Raw genomic sequence first — 23,866 nt, 5'->3', positions numbered from 1 at the left:
GCCCATGTGAAAATGAAAAAATTGAGGCGAAAAGAATTTTTTGTGTGAAAAAAAAGTACTTTTTCATTTTTACAGATCAATTTGTGAAGCACCTGAGGGTTTAAAGTGCTCACTAGGCATCTAGATAAGTTCCTTGGGGGGTCTAGTTTCCAAAATGGGATCACTTGTGGGGGAGCGCCAATGTTTAGGCACACAGGGTCTCTCCAAACGCGACATGGTGTCCGCTAACGATGGAGATAATTTTTCATTCAAAAAGTCAAATGGTGCTCCTTCCCTTCCGAGCCTTACCATGTGCCCAAACAGTGGTTTACCCCCACATGTGAGGTATTGGTGTACTCAGGAGAAATTGCCCAACAAATTTTAGGATCCATTTTATCCTGTTACCCATGTGAAAATGAAAAAATTGAGGCTAAAAATTTTTTTTGTGAAAAAAAAGTACTTTTTCATTTTTACGGATCAATTTGTGAAGCACCTGGGGGTTCAAAGTGCTCACTATGCATCTAGATAAGTTCCTTTGGGCATCTAGTTTCCAAAATGGGGTCACTTGTGGGGGAGCTCCAATTTTTAGGCACACGGGGGCTCTCCAAACGTGACATGGTGTCCGCTAAAGAGTGGAGCCAATTTTTTATTCAAAAAGTCAAATGGCGCTCCTTCCCTTCCAAGCCCTGCCGTGCGCCCAAACAGTGGTTTACCCCCACATATGAGGTATCAGCGTACTCAGGACAAATTGCACAACAACTTTCGTGGTTCAGTTTCTCCTTTTACCATTGGGAAAATAAAAAAATTGTTGCTAAAAGATAATTTTTGTGACTAAAAAGTTAAATGTTCATTTTTTCCTTCCATGTTGCTTCTGCTGCTGTGAAGCACCTGAAGGGTTAATAAACTTCTTGAATGTGGTTTTGAGTACCTTGAGGGGTGCAGTTTTTAGAATGGTGTCACTTTTGGGTATTTTCAGCCATATAGACCCCTCAAACTGACTTCAAATGTGAGGTGGTCCCTAAAAAAATGGTTTTGTAAATTTCGTTGTAAAAATGAGAAATCGCTGGTCAAATTTTAACCCTTATAACTTCCTAGCAAAAAAAAATTTTGTTTCCAAAATTGTGCTGATGTAAAGTACACATGTGGGAAATGTTATTTATTAACTATTTTGTGTCACATAACTCTCTAGTTTAACAGAATAAAAATTCAAAATGTGAAAATTGCGAATGTGAAAATTGCGAAATTTTCAAAACTTTCGCCAAATTTCCGTTTTTATCACAAATAAACGCAGATTTTATTGACCTAAATTTACCACTAACATGAAGCCCAATATGTCACGAAAAAACAAACTTAGAACCGCTAGGATCCGTTGAAGCGTTCCTGAGTTATTACCTCATAAAGGGACACTGGTCAGAATTGCAAAAAACGGCAAGGTCTTTAAGGTCAAAATAGGCTGGGTCATGAGGGGGTTAAAATGTGGACAGTGCACTCGCCAGGCAAATAAGGCTGGTCTTGTGTTCCTGATGATTTTTTTGTCATATTGACCTCCTGATGAATCACTCAGTTTGGGGAAATGTCTAGAGGGATTGGCATTAGCTATGAGCTGATAAGTATCATTCTTCTTTTCTCTTTATGAACTAATTTGCCTAATTTTAAGATCCATTATGTATCATGGGATTGGTAGTTCCCTGAGGTCATTACTAATAGATTATTCCCTATGATGTATATTATATAATATTGTATAGCTCAATTGTATATGACCTTACAGTGCAGTTCAAGTCTAGTGGTCGAGGAGCGGGGGGCGCCATTATCAACTGTAAATTAGGGTGCCAACCTCCACACCTTGGCAAGATCATTACTTAGGGCTGTAAGTAATGGCATCAGATTAGGGCTTTTTACTTAATCTATAGGCGCTCTTTTACTTAACCCCAATTTGTCTGGATTTTTTATTTGTGATTTATTTGTTGTGTTTGTCTGTTTTTTGAGTATTTTTAATGCATATCTAACATCATATTTTTAAGGGGTTTTCATGGTAGTCCTGTATTTTGGACCGTGCCTTGAGCCATTAGTCATTATAACATGGAAAGTTTGTAGTCCATATCCAAGCTGCCAGCTTGTGAAGAAATGTCGGACGCCAGCAGTATTATAAAATAAAGATTTCTTTTATTTTTTGTATGTGTTTCAAAGTGTAACCCACTTCTTCTTCAGGAAATAAAAAAAAAACACATAATAGCCGCTGTTTTATAATACTTCTGGCATCTAACGTTTCTTCACAAGCTGGCAGCGTGGATATGGACCTCAAACTTTCCATGTTTTTATTTGCTCTTCTGGTGAAATAACTCATTGATCAGCAGCAGCCTTTCAACCCTGGATCAGGATATATCAATACAATTTCTGATGTTTATAAACCAGATAAAACCCTTTTCCTTGCGCTATTTTTTTTTGCATTGGTCATTTATGTTATAAAGTTTGTATGTTCTCCCCATGTTTGTGTGGGTTTCTCTCCGGATACATTAGTTTCCTTTCACTCTGATAGGGAGTTTAGATTGTGAGCTCCAATGAGGACAGCGATGGTAATGTCTATAAGACGCTGTAGAAAGTAATGGTGCTAACTAAGCAAATGAAATAAAAATGTTATGGCCAGTGACTCCTTCATTCCTTGCAGATACCAGAATCGTCCTACGTTGACATTACAATGATAATAGGCCTAGTATGCATGTGTAACCGGAGATGGAGGTGGACTAACCAGCTTTGACTTCTCCAAAATCATTGTGGCCTGGAGGAGGAGGAGGCACAGGCTGTGAAAGGAAAGAACTTGTAGCACACCCACAAGTTCAGTCAAAGACTCCAGAGAGAGCGGAAGACCTCAGTAAGGTAAGGTACATTCATACTCTGTACTCTGCACAATTGGGCGCTAAGGATCACTCCTCGTCATAAGATATCTGATGGGGCTTCCATAAATCTCCTTATTTCCAGGAATAGTCCCTTATTTGTCTCAAGTCCTGGCTGTCACTTCTCACGCTTTGCTCGTTTTGGCTCTGATACAGTTGCCAGTATACGTAATTATCATGTGCCTATATTACTAGACATAAGTGTTGGGCATGTTTGTTTTTATAGGAAACTAGTCCTAGATTCATATATGCTAATTGCTAGGTGGATACTATACGTCACTGGTTTCCTGGTTGTGTGCTAATAAAGCGTCATTTCGTAATGAAAAGATGTAGAGCTTTCTATTACTAATCACTGTATAATGAAAAGATATATCATTTTTTTAATATACTTAATATTTAACGTCCTCGCCCTTCTCCAGATATTAATTTGCTGTCCGTGAATATGACCACTTTTGTCTCCACTCAACCATACGTGGTGAATACAACTGTACCCAGCTCAGGTGATGCTCTCTGACCTAGAGCCTGGACCCCAGACTGATACAGAGTAGCAAACTATCAGCTATATTTGTGCAGTAACTGATGTATTTAGCACTTAGACCTGTTACAGAATATCTGACAGTGAGCTTATCCCCCCTGAGAACAAATGATTAAAGTCATGGGAGAATTGCAACACCACTATATACAGTAGATGGCCGACCACTCCCAGACGAATGGCAAGATCGACCAACATTTATCTAATGTGTGCCAACAGTTTTAAGTCTTCCTGTGTAGGCAGATCTGGCACATGCAGATCAGTAAGCACAGTAGTTATTTCTTCTGTCTGCCAGTTTCTTTTTTCCACTGGTTATGTTGGAAGCCGTTCCTCAACCACTAAGCTAAAAATAAAGTTCAAATTTAAAGCTGATTTCAGAGGTTAGAACCTCCCTTCTGTGGTTCAGGTCTTGCATTTCAGAACCTTCAGACTGTTTAGTATTTCCACAAAGAATATTTGAAGTGTAAATTCAGCTGTAGGTTCTAATGATATAGCAGAAGGGTGATTGTTGGGGGCGCTGCTGAGTAGACCTAAATTAGAAGGGGGTACAGTGATACACGTCTACACCCATCATGTCTAAAGAACAATCATTCATTTTTATACCAATAGTGTCATCTATGACTTTCTATAATTCAGCTGTCCACTTTTGAAAACCTAAAGCTAGCCATACATCTCAAAAACATCTGGCAGACAGCTATCTTTCCTAATTTTCCCTTATACATGAGCACTCAGCTAAACATTCATGTATTTTCAACAGGAAGAGAGGAGATAGCCGCTTCCAGTAACTTTTGAAATTCCGATAGTCCTGATCTCTCATTTTAGACATCATCTGCGGGGGGGATAGTCGTAATGACCCTCATATACAATAAGTGATGGTCTGGTTCTGTGGAATCAACACATTTGTCCAACTTTCATCTAATGAGTATTGGGGGCCTTAAAGATTTTAAGAGCAGGCCCAGAAAAGTGACTCCTTCATCTATGATCGCCACTGAGGCATCAGCAGCGATGGCATGGACAGACATGGACGAGAGTACTGAGCTCCTGATAGCAACCAACTAGATTTCACTATTCGATACGATACGATACGATACACTTTATTGATCCCGTGGGAAATTATGGTATCACAGCAGCACGACTTAAATCATAAAAATCATAAATATTCAACGGCTATGTTCACGCTGTTTTTAAAGTACAATCAAAATCTCTGAGATGTCAGAAATCTCACGCATGTGCTTTTTTTTCCTGACTGAATTGAAAAACTACAGTTTTTTTAATATCTGCAGCATGTCAATTCTTTCAACGTTTTTGCAGCGTTTCTTCATCACAGAAAGCAATGAGAAAACTTTGGGAAAAAAAATAACCTGCGTTTTTAGTGAATAAAACTAACGCTATTCAACATTTACTGTAGACATATGATACATGTAATCTGCACCAAAAAACGCATCAAAATCTCTTTTTTGCAAGTAGCTTCTTTACTGTGAAGAAAGCAGGGTTAGCCTGTAGAAAAAAAAATACGCTGTGTAAACATAGCCATAGCCTTTGGAAAATGTGTATAGAAAGCTGATTGTTAGCTGTGAATGACTGTCCATTTGTGAGTTTAGTAACTCACTTTGGCATCTAGTGCTACTTTAGGATAACCTTTTGTATCAAAAGCTGCACTCACATCTGCGTAAAAAATCGGGAAGTGCAATGTGAGAAAAAAAATCGCATTGCACTCACAACAATGTTATTCAGTTAGGCAGTGTTCATCTATGACTTTTTCCTCACTTGGAATTGGGGTAAGGAAAAAAATTACAGCTTGCTGCGTATGGCCACCTAAAACACCAATGCAAGTCAATGGGTGTGAGAAAAAAAAAATCGGAAAGCACACAGACCATGCATGTGCTGTAACATCTCAAGAGAAACCCAACATTTTATCAGCCAAGTGCAGTAAATTAACAGCGTGACCTGTCAGAATAGAATAGATAGAAAAAGGTCAGTGAGATATGTAATCAGTGCAGTCCATGTGTCGTGTACAGTACAGGTATTTAGCTGAAAATTTAAAAAAAGAACAAAATGGCATGGAATCCACCTTATTTTTTCTAACCAGCTGAAGGAAAGCAGACAGATGAGAGTTGGTCCTAATAGTCTAAAAGATGGAGCTTCCCATTCTATTATTATCAGCTTACAGCTGTCCACCACTCTTTACTGGCTGCTAACCCCTTCGCCTGTTTTCACCTTCCTGACCAGGCCAATTTTTACAATTCTGACCACTGTCGCTTTATGAGGTCATAACTCTGAAATGCTTCAACAGATCCCACTGATTCTGAGAATGTTTTCTCGTGACGCATTATACTTCATAATAGTGGTAAAAATTTATTTAACCCCTTAGTGACAGAGCCAATTTGGTACTTAATGACCGAGCCAATTTTTGCAATTCCGACCACTGTCACTTTATGAGGTTATAACTCTGAAACGCTTCAACGGATCCCGCTGATTCTGAGATTGTTTTTTCGTGACATATTGTACTTCATGTTAGTGGTAACATTTCTTTGATATTACTTGCGATTATTTATGAAAAAAAACAGAAATATGGCGAAAATTATTAAAATGTAGCAATTTTCAAACTTTGTATTTTTATGCCCTTAAATCAGAGAGATATGTCACGAAAAATAGTTAATAAATAACATTTCCCACATGTCTACTTTACATCAGCACAATTTTGGAAACAAATTTTTTTTTTGTCAGGGAGTTATAAGGGTTAAAAGTTGACCAGCAATTTCTCATTTTTACAACACCTTTTTTTTTTAGGGACCACATCACATTTGAAGTCATTTTGAGGGGTCTATATGATAGAAAATAATGAAGTGTGACACCATTCTAAAAACTGCACCCCTCAAGGTTCTCAAAACCACATTCAAGAAGTTTATTAACCCTTTACGTGCTTTACAGGAACTGAAACAATGTGGAAGGAAAAAATGAACATTTAACTTTTTTTTGCAAACATTTTAATTCAGAACCATTTTTTTTATTTTCACAAGTGTAAGAACAGAAATGTAACCATAAATTTTGTTATGCAATTTCTCCTGAATACGCCAATACCCCATATGTGGGGGTAAACCACTGTTTGGGCGCATCGCAGAGCTTGGAAGTGAAAGAGCGCCGTTTGACTTTTTCAATGCAGAATTGGCTGGAATTGAGATCGGACGCCATGTCACGTTTAGAGAGCCCCTGATGTGCCTAAACAGTGGAAACCCCCCACAAGTGACACCATTTTGTAAACTAGACCCCTTAAGGAACTTATCTAGATGTGTGGTGAGCACTTTGAACCCCCAAGAGCTTCACAGAAGTCTATAACGTAGAGCCGTGAAAATAAAAAATCGTATTTGTTTACACAAAAATGATCTTTTCGCCCACAAATTCTTATTTTCACAAGGGTAACAGGAGAAATTAGACCACAAAAGTTGTTGTGCGATTTCTCCTGAATACGTCGATACCCCATATGTGAGGGTAAACCACTGTTTGGGCGCACCGCAGAGCTTGGAAGTGAAGGAGCGCCGTTTTACTTTTTCAATGTAGAATTGGCAGGAATTGAGATCGGACGCCATGTCGCATTTGGAGAGCCCCTGATGTGCCTAAACAGTGGAAACCCCCACAAGTGACACCATTTTGGAAACTAGACCCCTTAAGGAACTGGTGGTGAGCACTTTGAACCCCCATGTGCTTCACAGAAGTTTAGAATGCAGAGTCGTGAAAATAAAAAATATTTTTTTTTCCACAAAAAAGATTTTTAGCCCCCAAGTTTTTATTTTCACAAGGGTAAGAAGAGAAATCGGACCCCAAAAGTTGTTGTCCAATTTTGTCCTGAGTATGCTGGTACCCCATATGTGGGGGTAAACCACTGTTTGGGCGCACGGCAGAGCTCGGAAGGAAGGAGCGCCGTTTTGGATTGCAGACTTTGATAGAATGGTCTGCGGGCATTATGTTGCGTTTGCAGAGCCCCTGATGTACCTAAACAGTAGAAACCCTCCAAGGAACTTATCTAGATGTGTGGCGAGAACTTTGAATGCCCAAGTGCTTCACAGAAGTTAAGAATGCAGAGTCGTGAAAATAAAAAATATTTTTTTTTCCACAAAAAAGATATTGTAGCCCCCAAGTTTTTATTTTCACAAGAGTAACAGGAGAAATTGGACCGTAATAGTTGTTGTCCAATTTATCCTGAGTACACTGATGTGCCATATGTGGGGGTAAACCACTGTTTGGATGCACGGCAGAGCTCGGAAGGGAAGGAGCACGGTTTTGGAATGCAGACTTAGATAGAATGGTCTATGGGTGTTATGTTGCATTTGCAGAGCCCCTGATGTACCTAAACAGTAGTAACCCCCCACAAGTGACCCCGTTTTGGAAACAAGACCCCACAAGGAACTTATCTAGATGTGTGGTGAGAACTTTGAATGCCCAAGTGCTTCACAGAAGTTTAGAATGCAGAGTCGTGATAATAAAAAAAAAATTTTTTCCACAAAAAAGATTTTGTAGCCCCCAAGTTTTTATTTTCACAAGGGTAACAGGAGAAATTGGACCCCAAAAGTTGTTGTCCAATTTATCCTGAGTACGCTGATGCCCCATATGTGGGGGTAACCCACTGTTTGGGCGCACGGCAGAGCTCAGAAGGGAGGGAGCACCATTTGACTTTTTGAGCGCAAAATTGGCTGCCGTGTTTGGAGACCCCCTGATGTACCTAAACAGTGGAAACCCCCCAATTCTAGCTCCAACCCTAACCCCAACACACCCCTAACCCTAATGCCAACCCGATCCATAATCCTAATCACTAACCCTAACGATAATCACAACCCTTACCCCAAAACAACCCTAATGTCAACCCTAACCATAACCCTAATCAAAACCCTAAATCCAACACACCCCTAATCCTAATCTCAACCCTAACCTCAAACCTAACCCTAATCCCAATACACCCCTAATCACAACCCTAACATTAACCCTAATCCCAAACCTAACCCTAATCCCAAGCGTAACACTAATGCCAACCCTAACCCTAATACCAACCCTAATCCAAACCCTAACCCTAATCCCAACTCTAACCCTAACTTTAGCCCCAACCCTAGCCCTAACTTTAGCCCCAACCCTAACCCTAGCCCTAAGGCTACTTTCACACTTGCGTCGTTTGGCATCCGTCGCAATCCGTCGTTTTGGACAAAAAACAGATCCTGCAAATGTGCCCGCAGGATGCGTTTTTTGCCCATAGACTTGTATTGCCGATGGATCGTGACGGATGGCCACACGTCGCGTCCGTCGTGCACTGGATCAGTTGTGTTTTGGTGGACCATCGGCACAAAGAACGTTCAATGTAACGTTTTTTTGTACGTCGCGTCCGCCATTTCTGACCACGCATGCGGGCCGTAACTCTGCCCCCTCCTCCCCAGGACATAGATTGGGCAGCGGATGCGTTGAAAAACTACATCCGCTGCCCACATTGTGCACAATTTTCACAACGTGCGTCGGTATGTCGGGCCGACGCATTGCGACGGCCCCGTACCGACGTAAGTGTGAAAGAAGCCTAACCCTAAATTTAGCCCTAACCCTAAATTTAGCCCCAACCCTAACCCTAAATCTAGCCCTAACCCTAGCCCTAACCCTAGCCCTAACCCTAACCCTAGCCCTAACCCTAGCCCTAACCCTAGCCCTAACTCTAACCCTAGCCCTAACCCTGATTTTAGCCCCAACTGCTCTTCTCGTGCCGGCCGGCAGATGGCGACAGATGGCAGGCGCACTGCGCATGCGCCCGCCATTTTCTTTTGCCAAGAAGACGCCGGCGGCCAGGAGGAGCAGCAGGAGGACCCAGGGACACCGGTAAGTATAGCAGGGTCCCCGAATCCCCCTATTTCTCTGTCCTCTGATGTGCGATCACATCAGAGGACAGAGAATTACACTTTGCTTTTTTTTTTTTTTTTTGCGGTCGCCGGTAAACAGTTAATTACCGGCGATCGCAAAACAGGGGTCGGTAAAACCGACCCCGATCATGTTCTTTGGGGTCTCGGCTACCCCCGGCAGCCGAGACCCCAAAGATTCTCCCGGTGCCAGCCGGCGGGCGCACTGCGCATGCGCCCGCCATTTTGAAGATGGCGGCGCCCATCGGGAGCCACGAGGAGCACCGGGGGAGACAGGTAAGTATTGGGGGGCTACCTGGGACCCCATTTCTCTGTCCTCTGATGTGCGATCACATCGGAGGACAGAGAAATTAAAAAGAAATTGCGTTTTTTGGATTTTTTTTGCGATCGTCGGTAAACGGTTAATTACCGGCAATCGCAAATGCGGGGTCGGTAAAAAAAACCCCGAGTCATGTTCTCTGGGGTCTCGGCTACCCCCGGCAGCCGAGACCCCGGAGAAAATCCGACTCTGGGGGGCACTATTTACTTTTTCCACAGCGCCGTTAATTAACGGTGCTGTGGTTTAAGTACCCTTAGCGGCCGCCGTTAAAAGGCGTATCGGCGGTCGTTAAGGGGTTAATATGACTTGTGTTTATTTGTGAAAAAACTGAAATTTTGAAAAAAATTAGAATATTTCACAATTCTCAAAATTTTAATTTTTATGTCCTTAGCAGTGAGTCATATCGCACAAAATAGTTAATAAATAACATTTCCCACATGTCTACTTTACATCAGCGGAATTTTTTAAACATCTTTTGTTTGCTAGGAAGTTATAAGGGTTAAAAGTTGACAACTGATTTCTCATTTTTACAACAAAATTTGAAAAACTATTTTTTTAGGGACCACCTCACATTGGAAGTGACTTTGAGGGGCCTATATGACAGAAAATACCCAAAAGTGACTCCATTCTAAAAACTGAACCCCTCAAGGTACTCACAACCACATTCAAGAAGATTATGAACCCTTTAGGTGCCTCACAGGAATTTTTAAAATGTGGAAGGAAAAAAATAAACATTTCATTTTCTTTCACGAAAATTTTCATTAAAACCTATTTTTATTTACTTTTGCAAGGGCAACAGGAGAAAATGGATCATACAATTTGTTGTGCAATGTTTCCCGAGCATGCCCATACCCCGTATGTGAAGGAAAACAACTGTTTGGGCACCCGGCAGGGCTCGGAAGGGAAGGAACGCCATTTCACTTTTTGAATGTAAAATTTGCTTTGGAAACTAGAACCCTTAGGCTGTGTGCACACGTTCCGGATTTTTCTCGCGTTTTTTCGCTATAAAAATGCGATAAAACCACAAAAAACGCTCACATTAAGCATCCTATTAAGGCTGGTTTCACATTTGCGGTTGTGCCCGCAGAATTTGTGCCGCAATTATCCGCATGCGTCGTATATTCCTATGTTTAACATTAGGGACGCAGTTGTCTGCCATTGGTTGCATTTTGCCGCGTTTGACGACGCATGCGTTGTTTCGTCGTCTGCGGTTTGGCGTAGTAAATGCTACATGTAGTAATTTTAGAGGCATCAATTTGCCGCCTAGAAACGTATGCGGTTGTTAGTGGAAGGAATGCGGCAAAAATACGCATTACGGTCTATGTGAACGCATGCGTTCGCAAGCACATGTGTTTGTGATCGCATGCGTTGCACCACAGGAAAACATGTCTAGATACTGATTAGCCACCCCCCACATACAAGGTGATAAAAGGAGGGAGTGGGCATTAGCAGGTCCTTATACAGCTGACTGGGAAGCAGACCACACAGAGGAAAGCAACTTGGAGGAAACAAGACTCTGAACAATGTGAGTATTTCAAAGCCAATGTCTGTATTTTCTATTTTCTGTCTCTTTGTCCTAATTTCTGTCATTTTTTTCTTTCTGCATGCATCAGAATGTCATCTTCTTCTGAGGAGCAACGGCTTGGGCCTGCACAAGGGGAAAATGTCAGTGAAGTGAGTACTCACCTCTTCAGATTGGTAAGTAGTCACTGTCACATCTACACATTTTTTTTCCTTTATTTAGAGCAATTCTTCCACTGTGGCAGAGGCTGAGCAGGAGCAGCGTGGAGACGCTCAGGTGGCAAGGCGGCAGCGTGTAAGTATACCTGGCTGACTGTTTATTGTATCCTGATTTTACTATTCTTGAATGTTCATTTCTATACTTTCCTCTTTCTTTACCTTTTTCTTCTTGACTCCTTTTTTTTCCTTGACTTTCAATATTCATGCCAGTTTTCTGTCTCTGTCTTCTTTCTTTCCCTTATGTTAATCTCTCCAACATTAATGTCTTTATTTATTTTTTAGGTTCCAGAACGGGATGTGGACCTCATTGAAAATGACCTCCTAATCTTCCTGGTCCATGAGCGAGATCCGTTGTGGGACACCCGGGTTCCGCAGCACTCGGACAACGTGACGATCCGGCGGCTATGGAATGAGGTGGCCCAAGCGATGTGGGATGCCTGGGACAACGCCCCAACTCGGGTCCGAAATGTATTTTGTAAGTATTGCAATGCGGTGTGCTGCAGCAGTGACCTTGGCCGGGATCACACAACTGTGTGTGATGAGAGAAACTCTTAAGAGTTTCTCTCATCACACACAGTTGTGTGATCACGGTCAAAAGTCCATTGTCTAACCATTATTTATATTTTTCAACAGTGCTCAAAGTCAAAACCCGTTGGCGTTCGATGAAGGATCGCTTCAACAAGTACCTTCGTCAAGAGAGCCGGGTTCCTAGTGGTTCTGGAGCAAGGATCCGCAAATACAAGTATCACCACGTCCTTACATTTGAGACTGGTTCTTGCCCACAGAACATAAGTATTTTTTGAGGTGTAATGGGTTGTGTTGAATTTCCTATGCTGTATTTTTCTATTCCACAGGAGTTGACGCATTACTATTGTAAATGTTTGGTAGTAATGTGTGTTTTTCTTCTTTTTTCACAGCACATGGAGCAGCACTCTTGACCCTGGTTCTGGAGCGATCCTTCATCAAACAGCCACGGACCCGTCCCAGCCTTGCAACATCGCTTCAGCAAGTTTGCCTGCCACACAGACTGGAGACCAGGAAGCTGGTCCATCAGGTGTTCCCCTGTCCCAGTCCCCTGCCTCTGCCTCTTTTTTGGGGGCTCTTCCCGGCAGCGGCAGAGGGCCTCGGACAGGTCACTCATACCCGAGTTTTTGCACTTGAGCCCGGTCTTTCATGATGGACTCAAGGCGATAGGTGACCGACTGGATAGTGCCATAAACCATATGAATACACTTATCCAGGGGGTCACCAAAAGCTTTGACCAAGTGAAAGCTGACCTCCAGAGGCCAGCACATCATTTTTTTAATCAAATTGATCAGGGTATGTCGGAACACCTTACTCCTGATCTCCAGCTTAGTGTCATGCAGGCCTGCAATGCTGCTTACGTGCAGGCTATGCAGACAGTGGCGGCATATCCACCTGTGCCAACACTTTCATGCTTGACCTCAATGCTGAGCTCTGCTGCATACCACTGCACGGCCAACCTCCATTCCAAGCACTGTCGGACACCACTACAGCACGACCATGCCGAGTGCTGTTGGACAGCCCACTGCCCCCTCCATGACAACTGCTGCTCCTGCTTCTTGTATCTCCTCCACTGCTTCCACCATGCAGCAGCAGGACCCAGGCATGGCCTTCCGCTCCACCACCACCACGATGCAGCAGGACCCTGTCATGGCCTTCCGCTCCACCACCACCACGATGCAGCAGGACCCAGGCATGGCCTTCCCCACCACCATGCAGCAGCAGGACCCTGGCATGGCCATCCACTCCACCACCACCACGATGCAGCAGGACCCAGGCATGTCCTTCCCCACCACCATGCAGCAGCAGGACTCTGGCATGGCTGTCCGCTCTACGAGCACAATGCAGCAGCCGTACCCTGACAGGTCGCCCACCACGACCAGGCTGCAACAAATGAACCCACCGAGGCTCCCCAGACTTACACGTAGATCCCAAAAAGGGAAAAAAATAAAAAGCAGCAGACTATCTGTATTCCTCCCCCTCACCTCCCAATGTGTCTGTAATGTCAGGTCTGTCTCACCCTTCCAGTGTGTCTCAGCCCTCTCATGCGTCAAGCCCCATCCCCGAACTCCCAGACCCTACTTCTCTAATTGCCCCTTCTCCTGCCACCCTGCGTCGTCCACACTTAGCCAGGCCTCACAGCTACACACCCCCCAGTTCTGTAACTCTGCCCCACGCAGGCGCAGTTAATTTTTTTAGGTTAAAAAATAAATAATGTTTTTTGCCCCCAATAATGTTTGGATATTTGTATATTTCGCCACCGGCAACACACACCGTGCGCCTAATAAAACACTGCGGCGCACACTATATTTTTGTGCCAACCCATAGCTCCAGTAGTTATTAAGTACAACACTGCAGCTTCGTGTGTTTGGTATAGAGCTATGAGGTGGCAAAAAATAAATATAACTTGTATTTTCTCCATAATCTCTTCAGTCTGATTAACCTGTGTCGCAGACTGAAGAGAAAATGGCGGTAATACAAAGCAGAACTATACTCAACAAGGTCATGTGTCATAAATAGTGAGTTCATGATGCACAAAAGTCTGCGTCTTGAACTCATTATTTATGACACCTGACCTGGTGAGTAGAGACTGCCTTGTATAACCTCCATTTGTTCTTCCAGTTGGCTCAGGTTCCCTACCGGCCAGTAAACATCAGGTAAACACCTCTACATTATATGCTGGTTTGTGGCCGGTATGTAGCGAGATTTCCTTGCTATATGTGCACTTGCACCTTATTATTGATGCATTATTTCTGGCCTTAGTGCTAACTACCAGTGTCTTGCTCTGTGTATTTATGACCATCACTCATTGGAGTACATACGTTATGACATGATGTGCTGACACGGTGGGGAGTACCCTGTAGCCTTGTTTTTACTGCCGTACAGTTTTCTCACTAATCCCCTCTGGTCCCGATGTATCTTGTCTACTGTTCTATTTTCATATATTTTGTATGTTTAATAAAGGTATGTTTTATGGGATTTATGGACTGTGGTTCTTTGTGGAGTATTTAGAATGGTCACAGAGTTGTTCTGAAGCCACTCCTTTGTTATTTTAGCTGTGTGCTTAGGGTCATTGTCTTTTTGGAAGGTGAACCTTTGGCCAAGTCTGAGTACCAGAGCACTCTGGAAGAGGTTTTCATCCAGGATATCTCTGTACTTGGCCGCATTCATGTTTCCTTCAGTGACAACCAGTCATCCTGTCCCTGCAGCTGAAAAACACCCCCACAGCATGATGCTGCCACCACCATGTTTCACTGTTGGGATTTTATGAGGCAGGTGATGAGCAGTGCCTGGTTTTCTCCACACACACCACTTAGAAGTATGACCAAAAAGGTCTATCTTCATCTCATCACAACAGAGAATCTCATTTCTCATAGTCTGGAGGTAACTGTGCTTTTAGGAACCTTGAGTACTTCAGAAATTCTGTTGCAACCATAGCCAGATCTGTGCCTTGCCGCAATTCTGTCTCTGAGCTCCTTGGCCAGTTCCTTTGACCTCATGATTCTCATTTGGTCTGACATGCACTGTGAGCAATGAGGTCTTATATAGACAGGTGTCTGCCTTTCCAAATCAAGTCCTATCAGTTTAATTAAATACAACTGGATTCCAATGAAGGAGTAGAACCATCATGTAACGTAAATATAAGTGTCTGAGCAAAGGTTCTGAATACTTATGACCATGTAATATTTAAATTTTTCTTTTTTATTAAACTTGCAAAAATGTCTACATTTCTGTTTTTTTCCATGAAGATGGGGTGCAGAGTGTACATTAATGAGAAAAAAATGAACTTCTTTGAATTTACCAAATGGCTGCAATGAAACAAACAGTGAAAAATTATAAAGGGGTCTGAATACTTTCCGTACTCACTGTAATTATCAATATGAGATCCTTGGGAGTTGGACACCTAGCATCTTCAGGGATGAAATTCACTCTAGCAGAAGGCAGATGTAAGTGGTGTACGAGTGGAAAACAGCAACCCCTTACATTGCTTAGTGACAGCTGCCAAGTATTTCATTTTTTCTCCCATTCAGCTGAACAAGTTGTTAGTAGTGTTGCGCCTGTGCATTGGTGGACAGATCATCAATATGTCAGCCATGGACAATTCGTTTAACCTACTTGAAGGCTATTGTCCACATCCCTTCCTGGCACACAACACTCACTTATTCAGTTTTTGGACAGTGCTGTGTAAAAAGTTAATCTTGCAAAAACAGCAACTTTTTCTGACTTTGTAAACTACTGAAAGGTAAAACTCTATTAACCCTCAAGTGTAGTGGTTATCTGCAGGTATATAGTGTTTTAATCATGTCTGGCTGACTTACTGGAAGCATGGCTGCAGAGATAAAATGAAGTTCTATTCTCCCTGCAGCTGCACCCAATTTTAATTTAATGACCTCTCCTAAGGATAAGTTATGGATATCAAACTAGTGGACAACCCCTTCAAACAAGTCTTAATGAAAGTAATAATACATGTTTCAGCATATAAAAATAATCCAACATCCTAGAATAGGAGACTTCACCCCTTACTGAGAACCTGATATCAGACTTTGGAAAACGTAAATAAAGACTTGTTTTTATTCTCTTACACATATTTGATACTGTAGATATCATGAACAACATGGAACTTGAAGGAATGGCTGATTGGGCAGATGAGACTGAAGAACCAGAAAAAGATCCTCCTCCATTGACTTGTTGGGAGAAATTCCACACCACAATCTCAAACTGGATGCTGCCACCCGATCACAGAATAACATATATGGAGAGGGCAAACTGTTTACCACCTCCTATTTTTATTATTTCTATCAGCATTATTGAGGTATGTGGAGAATCTAAGCTATTACATAACATTATAAGTGCAGCCATCAATAATTAAGGGCGCGTTGTTAGGTGAAGTTCAGCATTGAGAGCTGGAGCACCTGCCATAAATGGGATAGTCCTCAGGGAATTCCCAGCTCATACTAGCGTGTAGCCCTAGCCTTTAGCATGTGATCTTACAGCACCTTTCACTTTGGTTACTTTCCTAACATGCATAGCTGTGAAGTTGGTAAATCAAAGTTTCGACTCTGACGCCTCTATTTTTCCACACTCCGACTCTAACGCCAGTTCCGACTCGTTCATACATAGCCAGTAGTTAGTAATAAGCAATGTTGTTCACAGACATTTTTAACGATCAACCTTGGCACAGCAAGAAATATCTAGTATGAAGGAGAGAATACAAGAGAGGTGAAAATTGATTTTCTAATACTATTAGTGCACCTTGGTTATTACTGCTTACTTTTATAAATAGACACTGTGCGTAGGTGAGACATATACAGCATCTTTTTATGCTTGTACTGTGACATAAGTCAATGTTATATGTTGGCAAATCCTCCTGATGCATAACACTGAAGGAAAGCCTGAACACAATGTGAACTGAGCCTTGTAATATAGCTCTTTATTGTTAGCATTTTATCTATTTTGCTCCATTTAAAGTTTAGTGTCCGTGGATTAACAGTCAATGCGTGTTCCTTTTACAGCACCGCCACCATTTAATGTTTAAGTCTGAGTTACTTGTTACATTAAAAGTGATTCCTACTAACTTTATATTAATCCTGCTACGATTATCTACATGCAACAGACAGGAGAAAACAGATAAAATGAGATTACCGTTGTGCATCAACACTGAAATAAGTGCAGCCAATTCCAATAAAAGATGACTCTATTATGAGCCCAATTAATCTACTAGAGCTTTGTCATTTTTATACATCCTTGGAGTCCAGACCTACACAATCATGATTCAGAATCTGCAACTGTGTTTATTGAGCCCAGGATTTTTATATTAAGCCGCACCTTGATTTTACACAGCTGAGCACAAAGATATAGTATATCCGTATTACTCAATGATAAGACCAGTCATTCCCGACCTGTGTCAGAGTTGTAAGCTAAATTGTGTCAGAGCCAATGACAGTATATATGAAGACTGTGAAGTCTTAAATTCTCCATATAATTCCCCTAATTTGTAGAACTTTTTGAGACTTTACCCAGAGATTTACATACTTTTCAAGCAGTCATTTTAAATTTCATATGGGCAGGAAAACGTCATAGAATTCTAAAGTCAGTTATGTTGGCTGGGAGAGCTAGCGGCTCCTAACTTTGATCATTATTATTGGGTATCGCACCTCCACACTATCCCATTGTGGCCTTCTAAACCTGCCTATATGAAATGGATGGAGATTGAAAAGTTACAGTTAGCCCCAGCTCACGCCAATTCTCTGATCTGGAATGGTGCTTACAATCCACCTGCAATAGACCTATTGGGTCCAATAATACATACTAGAAATATATGGAGGGTATGCTCTAAAAAATTCAATCTGCCATCAATAAACTCCGCTCTTACTTCTTTCCTTTTCCATCTGAATTTTCCTGAAAGTCTAAGCCACCCCTCAATCTGACTTGTTTAACTTTTGCTGACATTATCAACTATAAAATGCAAATTTTACATTCCAATGAGGAGCTGAAAACAAAGTTCTCTCTCCATACTCTTACATTATTTCAATAAATTAAGATTAGGCACTTTGCCTCACCATTGTTCCACGATCTACAGGCCTCTATTCCTACTTCCTTCGAGAGACTGTGCAAGAATAGTTCATCAACAAAAGGTTTAATATCAAGTATTTACAATATTCTACAAACTCCAGACATATTCCTTAATTGGACACTCTTACAGTATATGCTCAAATGGGAGGAATATCTGGCTAAAACACTAACAGTGGTAAAGCGGAGAATTGTTTGGACCGGAGCACCTAAGACTGCATCTTGAATTTCATACAATGAAAATCCGTACAAAATTCTTCATCTTTTGTACCACACGCCGGAATGTTTACATGAAACTGACCCATCTATTCCTCCCCTTTACTGGTGGTGTGCCCTGCCTAGAGGTTCTATTTTTCATATTTTTTGGAACTGCCCTCCGATTAAATTTTTTTGGTTGAAAGTACAACTCCTCACTAAGCAAGTTTTCGAAGTAGATGTCCCTCTAGATCCTCACCTCTTTCTATTGAATATTTTCCCAGAACCCATATCTAAGAGATCCTCTTAGTCATAGGATACATGTATACATTAAACTGTCAGCCATACCTGAGGATATTGGCAGACTTGGCCAACATTACTCTAATGTGTATGCACTATGAAAGGGATTGGAAATCCATCGAGGCAAAATTCAGAAAAAACTTTATTATCAAAAATGAATAAAATTCAAAAACAGAGATGGAGTCACCAGCAGCACACTGACCAACGTGTTTCGGCTAACGAGCTTTATTCATGGTAGCTCCTTAACCGAAACACATTGGTCAGTGTGTCGCTGTTGACTACATCTCTGATTTTGAATTTTATTCATTATTCATTATAAAGTTTTTTCTGAATTTTATCTCAAATGCCTCACTGGATTTCCAATCCCTTTCATATTGAATGCTGAAGATTTTGCCTTGCTCCAGGCCATCCGGGCGGGACTTCTCACCTGTATTCCCACAACGTTGTGAGCTGACTCTTCTTTCTTATTTTTTCTAATTTGATGGGGGCCTTTAAAATAAATGTATAAAAAAATCCCACCCAAGTACAGATGTAACCAAACAGTAAACAGTGGTCTATTGCTTCTTTAAGAGTGGACTCCTCATCCTTATCCTTGAACAACCTATAGGTGCAAATATACATTTATAGCAAGTCATCAAAATTAACATAAGGATAAGATGCTACAATCTGCCGAACCAAGCATGCATTGCATATACACCAGGAAATAGGAAGCGATATCTATTATCCAATGGAGGTTTTGGTTGGCAGATACTGTATCTATGGTGTGTGAGCATCCTAATACAGCATGACAATATCTGTAAAGCTCTGTGGAATATGTTAGTGCTATATAAAAATAAAGTTTATTATCTTTTATTATCTTAGCAATCCTACATTTTTAACACTAGAAATGTTTAAACAGAAAAAAATGGGTTGATCATCAATACCACACACAGCCCACCAGCGATAATGGATCACTATGGGACCAATTTATCATTCGCAGTTGTTTTAAAGTCAATTTTATTTTTAGTCTTGTGGTATTCATTGTTGTTTTCGCTACCACTTTTTTCAAAATAGTGCAGGGGGTCAGAAATTTTGTGTGAAATAAAAAATGCCCTTTGTTTTTGTCTCAAATAATGAATTGGTCGCAAACATCAGGATTACAATGGCAAACAGAGAAAAAAACAGTAGTAGATTAGTCAGATCTACGGCACAAAGGGTCATCTCTTCATATGTGGCTTAGTAGGTAAACGTGGAGAGCACACAGACATCAAACTTCAACATGACTCTGAAGGAAGTTCGTAAAGCCCCCGTCACACACAGCGAGATCGCTAGCGAGATCGCTGCTGAGTCACAAGTTTTGTGACGCAACAGCGACCTCAGTAGCGATCCCGCTATGTGTGACACGTAGCAGCGACCAGGCCCCTGCTGTGAGATCGCTGGTCGTGTCGGAATGGCCTGGACCTTTTTTTGGTCGTTGAGGTCCCGCTGGGTAGCACACATCTCTGTGACACCTTACCAACGACCTCATGACAGGATGTCCCTCATTGAGGTCTGTTAATCGTCATGAAATAGCTGCCATGTGACATCGTTGTACAGGTCGCTACAGGTCGCCGCATCGCTGCTGCGTCGTTGGGGAGATCTCACAGTTTGACATCTCACCAGTGACCACATAGTGACGCAGCAACGATCCCTGACAGATCGTATCGTTGTTGGGATCGCTTTAGCGTCGCTATGTGTGATGGGGCCTTTAGTCAGTATTTATTTATAAGAGGTTCAAACCTTGATGTCATGACACAGCTGTCGGATGACCCAGGGCCAGGGGCTCCTTTCTTGGCTCTAATACTAGGGATGCCAACCAGACAAACAGGGCAACACAGACAAGGGTTATCTGAAAACTTCAGACAAACAAAATATTCACTCAGATATAACAGAAGAATCCACCGGGTTGTGCAGGAAGGGGCAAAAAACAAAATAGGGGATAAGGAGTTACCACATGTACAAACCAAACAACAGTTGCTAATACTGTATGTAGTGACCCGATCCAGAGTGTGTCCATCCCTTTAAGTAACCCTGAACCGTGAGTAGCTTCTGTACACTGCAACTCACTCCTAAGTTATCCTCTTACTGTTATATGGTTTAAATGATTCAAAAACTCACTAATCTCATATATTCCTCAGGTATGTGTTTGAGTGTTCTATTAAGTGCACTTTTCATTTGTTGTGTTGCTTTATATATATTAATCTCACAATGTGAAGTCTGACACAAGAATTGAGAGTTATCCTATTGGTCAGTGACCCTGTCATCATGGTTCAATGGGAGGAGCTACCTCCTGTCTCTGGGCAGACAAGATGGAGTTCTGGAAAGATGTGACCCAGAACAGACCTCCGGTGAGGGGTCTCCTGACCCCGCCAGCCATGGAGCCTGGATGTTCATGCTTCTCTTCATCTCAAGACTTCTAGCTAGGCCTAATGCCTTGGATCTTCCCCTGACTTCTACAGCCAAGATGGCTAAAGGCTTTTAACCCTTTTAACCCTGGATCCCCGCTGTCTGGTTTAAGGCGTGTTTCTCCAGCATTAGGTCGCACTAAATGAGTGCAGAAGAACCTATTGCTCCACGTGTTGAGGAAATCGAGGGTCCCCCGCCTCACCGCAAATTATCCGTTAGTTGCTTCAAGTATATTTCTGCACTTACCGTGACCAGCTGAGAAAATGAATACGGGATTTCAGGTCTGTCCATATTGCAATATATTCCCTCTTCTGCCTTTATGCAACCAAGAGACTTTGAACTCTCTTATAATTACCTGCAAATACTGCTTCTAACTAAAACAGGTTTTAAAAGCTCCGGAACCTCAATTCTGCGTCAGAATCCAATCCTGAATTGTATTGGCCATGGAATCCCCACGTGAACTGTAAACTACTATTTCCATGTTATATCCCGCTGTTCTGCTGAAGTAAAGCAGCTGTTATCCCCGAGACTTGCTGTCTGTGGATATTCAATCGGCTGTGGACACTGCGTGCGGGTGGATAGCAGTGAACGGAATAGCCCCATACCAGGGCTATTGCAAATAACTCCTGCAACTCTCCTCAGACCAACTCCTTTCCCTCCATTAGCCATGCAGCATAAGCTATCCCTGACGAGGATTAGTAGCAGAGCCCAGATTATATAGGTGAAAGGAGTGGCTGACCGAGCACAGCTGAACACAGTGATGCCAAACATGACCGATTAACCCCTGTTCTGCCAGAAGAAATAAACACATTTAATATGATGAAGAAGTGCTTCTTCTCAGCGCCGCAGTAGGAGCAATCAGACGCTGTGGTCCTTTGGCTCCACTCTGTCACGGTAACCCCGTGACACTTGATCATAATTATAAAGTGATACACGTTAAATAGTAAATAAGCAGTGAACACATCTGCCAGCATCTCAGCACGTCTGCAATGTGATTGCATTCAAGATATATTTGTTATCAAGCATCATAGATTAGCAGCGTAATATAATAGCGCTAACATTATGCTTCTTCCATTTTCATTATGAAATGAGTGAAAAAAATGGGATAAAGAAATTCTTTCCTTCAACTAAGATGGACACTAACAGATTTCAATCCCACTGGAAATGTATACTGCATAGTAAATTATTTTTTATTGATTATGATTTGCTTATATATTACCAATATATTCCACAGCGACAATATCATTGCTGTCCCCATTGGGGCTCACAATCTAATTTCCCTATCACCATGTCTTTGGAGTGTAGGAGGAAATCGGAGAACATCCACATAAACACAGGGAGAACATACAAACTCCTTGCAGGTGTTGTCCTTGGTGGGATTTGAACCCAGGACCCCGGCGCTGCAAAGCAACAGGGCTAACCAATGTCTGACTTTCATTTGTTCGTTTTCATAGATTTTTTTTTATTTATTATTACTTTTATCAGATTCAAGTTATTTCAGTGACCCTTGTGGGTTTTTCTGTCATTAGACGAGGGGTACCAACAATTTTGACCACATGTGTAGATGGTGCTGTGTGATTGGCACTGGAGGATGGAAGTGGAAATGTATGTGGTCTTCATGAAATCATGCCAGTTAATGTCCCTATTTGTTTCCATTTATCTAGCTGGGTGTTTTCATATACTATGCAGTATGGATGCCACAGAAACAATGGATCACTCTGGATAGTGGTATAAATAACAGTCCATTTATATACCGACCAGATAAGCGAGAGGAAGCATGGAGGTTTGCATCTTACATGTTGGTTCATGCAGGGTAAGAATGAAAGCTGGAATACAGGATCTTGTCTCTCACATATAATGTAAAGAAGTAACAGACGTATAGTTACTGGTAGTGAATTCCTTTCTATTACTATGAATACTGACAGGAATTCATACAGACCACTGCTATACAGAGGCATGTTAATGCAAGTACCATTATGCTGTAGGGAAAGTGCTTATGGAACTATCTGAAAAAAAAAAAAGAAGAAAAATGAGTACGCTCTTCATGGACAATTAAACCCTAACCTTAGGCCTAGCTAATAAGCTCATAGTGAGCACATTTCATATTTATGCAAGAAGTCCCACAATCTCATCTGCACAGGTTTATAAATACAAATAAAAGATACAGAAGGAACCTACCTTCTATGTGTGACAGTCTGACATTACAGAAAACCTGGCTGACCGTTTTCTAAACCATATTTCTATGTTTGTTTTCCCAAAGAGTACAACATATTATCGGGAATCTCTTTCTCCAGCTTTTTCTTGGAATCCCGTTGGAAATGGTCCATAAAGGACATCGAGTTGGGTTAGTCTACATTGCAGGAGTCCTTGGAGGTCAGTGTTACTGCAGGTCTAAGGCCGTATTCACGTCAGTATTTTTATTCGGCGTTTCCTTTGTGTTAGTAAGCCAAAATCGGGAATGGCTCCAAAACACACAACAAGGGTAATCCTTTTCATTACAGTTTTTCTTCTGATTTTGGTGTATTAATACTGATGTTAGATACTCACCAAATACTCTGTAAATGTTAATTTTTACATTAACTGCATGGGGATAAATACAATGAAACCCCAACTTTGGATGATATTGGGTATGCAGTTAGAAATGCAGTCTAGCATCTATGTAATATTTTAATTCATATTATTTTTTTTACTACACATTGCATTAAATAAATAAATAAAAACCCTTGGTGCCTGAAAGCTGTCAACAAGCTGCTGTTGATAAATCTGTTTTTATTTTGTAGTTTAAAGGGGTTTTCCCACAAACAAAAGTTTATTTTAGTCAATACATCTTGAAATTATAATAACTTTCACAATTAATTCCACAATTTCCACATGGAAAGAAGGGGGGCCCTGGCCCAGTCCAGGCCCCCTCTTGTGCTTTGGCTCACCGAGCCCCCGGGTACAATGTATTGTGTACTGGTGCGCCGCCATAGGTTGTGCACATCCTATAAATTAAATGAGTGTGGGA

The 23,866-nt window shown here is 41.6% G+C and overlaps 1 protein-coding gene across 1 annotated transcript in view; it reads left to right on the top strand.

Moving 5' to 3' along the window:
• Positions 1-2,812: 2,812 nt before the first annotated feature.
• RHBDL2 (rhomboid like 2) overlaps positions 2,813-23,866 on the top strand; it is an 83,147-nt gene continuing 62,093 nt past the window's right edge. The window contains exons 1-4 of the mRNA XM_069757120.1: positions 2,813-2,853; positions 15,972-16,183; positions 22,524-22,672; positions 23,120-23,232. Of these exons, the coding sequence (XP_069613221.1) occupies positions 15,977-16,183; positions 22,524-22,672; positions 23,120-23,232 (469 nt within the window). The 5' untranslated portion in view covers positions 2,813-2,853; positions 15,972-15,976. The remainder of the gene's footprint in view (positions 2,854-15,971; positions 16,184-22,523; positions 22,673-23,119; positions 23,233-23,866) is intronic.

This window comes from Ranitomeya imitator, chromosome 3, assembly GCF_032444005.1.
Source record: "Ranitomeya imitator isolate aRanImi1 chromosome 3, aRanImi1.pri, whole genome shotgun sequence".
In the NCBI taxonomy this organism is placed as follows: domain Eukaryota; kingdom Metazoa; phylum Chordata; class Amphibia; order Anura; family Dendrobatidae; genus Ranitomeya; species Ranitomeya imitator.
Note: the sequence above shows the minus strand (reverse complement) of the source record. Positions and strands in the feature narration are given on the sequence as shown.